The 6,817-nt window shown below is 40.6% G+C and overlaps 1 protein-coding gene and 1 pseudogene across 11 annotated transcripts in view; one reads left to right on the top strand and one right to left on the bottom strand.

Annotated features, from left to right (window-relative positions):
- Window positions 1–228: 228 nt before the first annotated feature.
- Window positions 229–3,992, top strand: LOC113108418 (nyctalopin-like; annotated as a pseudogene).
- Window positions 3,993–5,446: 1,454 nt separating this feature from the next.
- LOC113108412 (peripheral plasma membrane protein CASK) overlaps window positions 5,447–6,817 on the bottom strand; it is a 153,596-nt gene continuing 152,225 nt past the window's right edge. For 7 of the 11 annotated variants that reach the window (XM_026271538.1, XM_026271542.1, XM_026271533.1 and 4 more), the window contains one exon: window positions 5,447–6,759. In XM_026271538.1, the coding sequence (XP_026127323.1) occupies window positions 6,583–6,759 (177 nt within the window). In that variant the 3' untranslated portion in view covers window positions 5,447–6,582. The remainder of the gene's footprint in view (window positions 6,760–6,817) is intronic. The other 4 variants (XM_026271544.1, XM_026271536.1, XM_026271539.1 and 1 more) reach the window with 1 other exon arrangement.

Raw genomic sequence — 6,817 nt, 5'->3', positions numbered from 1 at the left:
AGCGATAGCACCTTTAATCCTTTCATATTTTCAGTTGGAGTGAAGCAGTACATACACACACAGTCGTGGTGGGCAAACTTGTGGATCTACTTTTATTAGTTGTCAGTGCAGGAGAAACTTTTCTAAACATGCTCGACTGGTAAGTAGGTTGGGACGAATCCTGATGTTTTTAATCCTTAAACAGTTATTTTTTTATTATTTGTGTAATGGTATTGAATAAAATGTTCCATCTTCTATTGGTGATGAGATGTTCAACAAATGCCATTTTAAAAATCCACAGTTGAAAGGACCAGCGATGTGTTCCATCATTATTGCTGGTAAGTTCATGTATTTTTGCTGTTTTAAGTTTCTTGGTGTAATCAGTTTGGTGTATTTTGTATAAGAGCAGTTGTAATTAAACCCAGGCTGAAAAAGTCAATTTTGAGTACATTATATTAAAGAATGGTTCCAATGCGCTCCTGAAATTCAGTATCTCTACTGGTACAAATTGAAGGAAACGACTTGTGTTTGTGTAATCTCTAATCTGCCCTTTCTTAATCAGCATAATTTCAGTGTCCAGAGCAGATGCAGGACAGAGCGAGGCCACACATTAAATTATTCTTCCAGTCTCTGATTGTGCTCTCTGTAATCTTCTCAGAACTGCCGGGAGGACGAGCACGACTCATTTGCAAAGTGATTGCTTCTGCTGCATGACTAGCATTTTGTTTCTGTATAATTATAACAGAGTCCTGGAAATTCTATCTGCAAGTTAAATGAAAGGCTTTTTGTGTCAAGTAAATATTAGCATTTCTCTGCAATTCATTCATGCAGTTTTAGTGTAAACCTGTGGTGTGTGTGTGTGGTATTCAGTACCGATTCATCAGTGTGTCCGTTTACAGTTCAGTGTGATGAATTCTTTCTTAAAATTTGAAAGTATCAAGTTTTTGATCATGAAAAGGATTCACTTTGTAACCTGGTTTCTTATCCCAATATGCAATAGTTTGACTTGTTGTCTTACAAATTGAATATATGTATTTTAGTTAGTTTGAACTGGTCAAGTTCCTGAAAACCTCATTGCCCCCTACATTCTTTACTCCTCTTTTATGTCATTTACATTTGTAGTTTTGTTTCCTGAGGATAACCACAATTGCAAGGTCTAACAACTGGGTGCAACAAAAGTAACAAGTAATCTAAAAAAAATGTTTGCCTATTGATTTAAAGAAGAAAAAAAAGTTAATGTCCTTAACTGTGTGTGTGTGTGTGCGCGCACATGCGTGCATGCGTGTCTGGTATTGATCATGTTTATGAGGACCAAATGGCCATTTTTGTTTAGGTACTCATGAGGAAAATAGTTTTTGAAAATCTAAAAATGTAGAAAGTTCCTGTAAGGGGTAGGTTTAGGTATAAGGCAATGGAAAATACAGTTTGTCCAGTATAAAAACCCTGTGTGTGTGTTTAAAACATGGTTAATTTAAATCTATCATTAGTGTCACATCTTTAAACAATGTTTGAGTGAATGTTGAAATATCAACACTTTTCGAGAATGACTCACATGCCATGTGTGACTCCTTTTGTTTGAATTATTTCAGAACAACGCTCTCATGAATATACTGACAAGATGACAGTTTATCTAGTTGCATATTGTGGTTAAATGTCAACACATCTCTTCTCCTCTGCAGTGTATTTCCTCCTCTTCCTCCTCCCCCCTCATGCCCTGGCCCTGTGGGCCTGCACTCGCTCTTGTCCTCCCAGCTGCACATGTACCCAGGAGAAGAGCTGCAGCGTCCTGTGTGACCACGTCAGCAATGATGGACCTGCCCAAAGAGTTCCCCTGCGAGGCGGCCTCCATCAACCTGGGACAAGAACAGCATCAGTTTCTGTCCGAGCGAGCCTTTGGCACCCTGCCTTCGCTCAAGACGCTCTCGCTCAACCACAACAACATCTCCTTCATCACGCCGGGAGCATTTAAAGGGCTGCCCAACTTGCTGGAGCTCAAGTTGGCCCACAACGAGTACATCCGCTACCTGCACACTCGCTCCTTCACGGCACTCAAGCGCCTGGTGCGTCTGGACCTCTCCGACTGTAACCTGTTCAGCATGCCAGACCGCATCTTCCTGGAGCAAATCTCCCTGAAGGAACTGCTGTGCTTCCAGAACAACTTTCGACGGGTTCCCGGTGCCCTAAGGGGGGATGGAAAACCTCACACACGTTTACTTGGAGCGAAACAAGATCGAAGCGGTGGCCTACAACTCTTTGTTGGGCCTAACCAACCTCAAGTACCTGAACTTACAGGAGAATCGCATAAACGTGATCCACGACGAGGCCTTCAAAAGATCTAGTGCGTCTGGAGAACTTCTACCTGAACGATAATCTGTTAGTCGACTTGCCCCAGCAGGCTTTCAAGGGCTTAAGCAACTTAAAAATGTTGAATCTGGGTGGGAACATGTTGACCAATGTCTCCAAAGCATGGTTCAGTGACCTGGTGGAGCTGGAGGTGCTGTACCTGGACCGAAACCGGCTGTCCTATATCGAGGAGGGAGCCTTTGAGAACTTGACGAGCCTCATCACGCTGCACCTCAACAGCAACAACCTGACATCTCTACCCTTCTCCGTCTTCCAGCCCATCTATTTAATCGGCCGCCTGTATCTGTTTCGAAACCCCTGGGAGTGTACCTGCGACCTGGAGTGGTTGAGGGAGTGGATGGAGAGTTATAAGTTGGTGAGGGACATTCCTTGTGCATCTCCGTCTTCTGTGGCCGGCCTGGACCTGAGTGAAGTTGTCTTCGCTCACCTGAACGGCACCTGTCTGGATCCCCCGGAGCTCAACCTGACCACAACTCTTCCCGAGAATTCCACCGTGGAGAACAAGTTCAACAGCTTCATCTCCAAACTTCTAGAGCAGGAACTGAGGAGGAGATGGTCAACATCACGGATGGTCTGAGGAACGGCACCAGCAGGACCCTGCCGAGAGTCAGGTTTCTTCTGGACGCGGACTGTTTGGAGCTCCTCGTCTGTGTTTCTTCTTGTGATTCTTATTCAAGTCCAGACTGACTGCATTAATGCCTCTTGAGAGTCTGGTGAATAGCGAAAGGGATTGAAGCGCATCCAAGAGTGGAAGTAATTTTCCAGTATGGGAAATGTTTGGGTTTGGGGCCGTGATGAGACGTTTGATCTATCTTGCCAGAAGCGGTGGGTTTTCTCATGTTGAAAATGAAATTCTGGCAGATATCATGGAGTTGGAGATGATCATCTCTTTAAAGAAATGGAAACTGGTTTTGAAGGGAAAGGAGCATGTTTTAAGCAAACAAGACTGTGAAGGACTTTTGTTTGTTTTTGCCAGTGCAAAGGATTGATTGAAGTATAACTGAAGGCCATTTTGTGAGAACTGCAACTAGAGGCGCAAATGTTTTTATATCATTATATTTTGATCTAGATTTGATTGCAGACATCTTAACGCATCTATAGTATGAATACGTTTGTACATGTTGTGTTGCGTAACTTTGTAACATTTGTTGTGTAGGAGATTTGTCTGATTAAGCTTCTTTGCTATCATTTCACCAGATGGCATAACACACTGTCCTCTTTTGTTTGGTTCATTGAACTGGGTAAGTTTCCAGTACTGGAAAATGCATTAGTCCTCCTATTCCATAAAGCTTAAGTGCACTCGGCAACGTAAGCTACTTCATATTGTAACTAATGGATTGGCTATATCATGGTGTTTTACTGTTATGATCATATATCTTCACGATACCGAGCACAGTGTGCACAGAAGGATGATGTCATACACGACAGATGATGACAGCAGCTTATGAGCTACTAAATATATGAGATTTGTGTAAGAGACCTAGTTATTGTGCTTTAACACTGATTTTTGTTCATGTGTGATTGAGATACTTTGAATAAATACCATTACAAAAACACTCAATAAAATGACTCCTAGGTGCAAAGTTTTTTAAAGAGTGCTGTTAAATCTCTGATGTGTTAAACTGGCAGCATTCGCCTTCGACTCTCAAAATAACATCGTGTTTAGAGTCAAATCTAAATGACAAGATAAACTTATCTCAGAATATGCTTTCATAAAGTTTAGCTCCTGTTTGGAAAAAGTATGCTCTCATGGTACTGCAGCGGTTACTAATGCAGGTTATTAATAATTGGTTAATAATTGTCAGGTTATTTACTTAAAACAAATAATGGTACAGTATAATATTTTTTTTCTTCCAGATTTAAAGTCTATTTTTCTATTTGTGATGTAACTATTTAAATTCATTAACTGCGATGGCATCATTTCATCCCCCTGTTCTTGACTGTGGCACAAACAGTGATGAGAAGCAGCTCTCTTCAGGAGGAACACAGTTTGTTAGTGAGCAGGAGACGACGACATACCCCGACCCAGCTAGAGGAAGGTGATGCCAAGTGCCCTTTAGTTGTGCCTCCTGGAATCTGAATATAAATAAATCCTGCTTCTTTAAGTGACCCTGAAGCACACAAGTAGCATGGGTGTATTCGTAGCAATAGCCAACAATACACTGTATGGCTCAAAATGACAAAAATCATTATGATACCAAGTAAAGATCATGTTCCATGAAGATATTTTATAAATTTCCCACTGTAAATATATCTAAACTTAATTTTTGATTAGTAATATGCATTGCTAAGGACTTCATTTAAACAACTTTAAAGGAGATTCATTTCATCTCAATATTTAGATTATTTTTAAACCCTCAGATGATGTATAAATCTCAATTTAAAAAAAATGCACCCTTATCTTATGACTGGTTCTGTGGTGCAGGGTCACATTTAAAGGTTTATATTTACCTCTATGACAGTACCAAAATACTTTTTTTTTATATATATATATATTATGAATTATTTTATTCACCAATGATGCATTAAATTGCTAAAAGTGACAGTAATGACATTTATAATCTAATTTTATATCTATATCTATATATAGAGAGAGATAGATAGATAGATAGCTTTGTATTCTTTGAAAAAATTCTTCAATTTTGTTTAAAAATTCTCCTTAACAGCAATAATTGAGATGTTTAAAAATATTAAAATAAAGTTATATTAAATTGTAGTAATATTCCACAATATTACAGTTTTACTGTTCTCTGATTACATAAACGCAGCCTTGGTGAGCATAAGAGACTTCAAATAAAAATCTTGAAAGTAAGCGTCTGTTAAGAGGAAACTTTCCCCACGTATCAGTGCACTAGCTCTCGGTTTCTATTGCATACAGAAGTATGTGTGATACACAGCACCAGCGGCCGCTCTCAGACACATAACTGGGCACTGATCCCGGCTGCAGTCACACAGAGTCGACCTGCCACAGCTGCTGGGAAAAATACACAAAAACTCAACGGTAGAAGAGGAAGCAAAAGTTTTCTATAGGCCCCTCACACAGAGAGGCCAAGCAAAAGAGCTGAGCTGGATGAGCAACACAGAGCAGAAGACACAGAGGAAATCTTCACCACATAAAAGGAAATATATTTAAAAAAAACCTAAAACACGCTCATACCGAAGAGCTGCTCCGTCATCGGCAGAGCCATTTACACAGCGCAGTTTGTCATGTACAGAACCATTCAGATGAACACACCATGTGGTCTTTTCAGTTTGCAGGCCTCTTCCTCAAACAACTGCACAGAATAAAAATTGTATTTCTGAATCAGCATTAATACTCTCAAACGACACAATTCTTAACTCATTTTTATCCCGAACCCCGTAATCTTACAACAAATAAAAATGTTGACCATTTACAAACACATTTTACTACATGATTGGTAAAAATAAACTGTTTACAAAGTTGCCAAAATGCAAGGGATGTGCATAGGTCTCTTTTATCCCCCTCTCCTGGTCACCGGCTCCACCTGTTTGAATGTGTTCATCCAGACGAATGGAATGTTTTCTGCTGCGGGGGACGGTCTGAACACAGCTAACACTGACAGCATGGACGCTCGTGAATGTTCACATGCATGAGATCTCATTCAAATCTCTAAAACATTTATGTGCGTCTTTAGAGAGACAGTATCCACGTGTAGAGGAGGGTGAAATGGGAGAAACAAACCAAACAAAGGCAAAGGGTTGAAAGCTGAATGGCAGAGTTGTGCTAAAGCAGCTGGGCTCTGCCGCATGGATAATGTGGGATTATGTGTAATGGCTGAGTTAATGGACGGCTGGACAGATGAAAGCTGTGAGGATTCTGCTGTTGGAATACCGCACTTTCAGTCTGGTACTAACAGAAATACTGGTAGACAAACTACTAAAATATTCCTTTCAGGAAAATGCATCATTTAGGATACTGTCTCTTTAAATCAAACGTCTACAAAATGTTGCCTCCTAGCTATATAGACATGACAATATTTAGTCATTTATTTTATTGATTTTTTTCATTAATACAACACTACGTCTAGGTAGTCTGTGAGGGGCCAAGACTGGGCTCACTGCAGGTACATCGATCTTGCTGTTAGACTTCAGAAGTGGGCTTCTGTTTGCATCATGGGAAAGTTGCAAGGTTTTTTTTTCTTCTTCTTCTTGCAGAGATGCACCACAACGTATGAGGTTATGAAGGGTATAAGGTTACAGGTCGACGGGTTTGCTGTTTTAGTAGACCCAGGACACTGGAACCCACTGGGCCGTGGTGCAAACCAGGTCTATGGCTTCCTCCAGGAGCCGAATAGTCTCGTCAATCTCATTATTAATGATGGTTTGGTCAAAATAGTGTGCGTATGTCTTCTGGAGGATCTCGGACTCCTTCTGCAGCCTCTGTAATGACTCGTCCTGCAGCACAAAAGAAGAAGAGTAAGAAAAGTGAAGATGAGAGGGAAAAAAGGGCCTT

Source organism: Carassius auratus, chromosome 9 (genome assembly GCF_003368295.1).
Source record: "Carassius auratus strain Wakin chromosome 9, ASM336829v1, whole genome shotgun sequence".
In the NCBI taxonomy this organism is placed as follows: Eukaryota; Metazoa; Chordata; class Actinopteri; order Cypriniformes; family Cyprinidae; genus Carassius; species Carassius auratus.
Note: the sequence above shows the minus strand (reverse complement) of the source record. Positions and strands in the feature narration are given on the sequence as shown.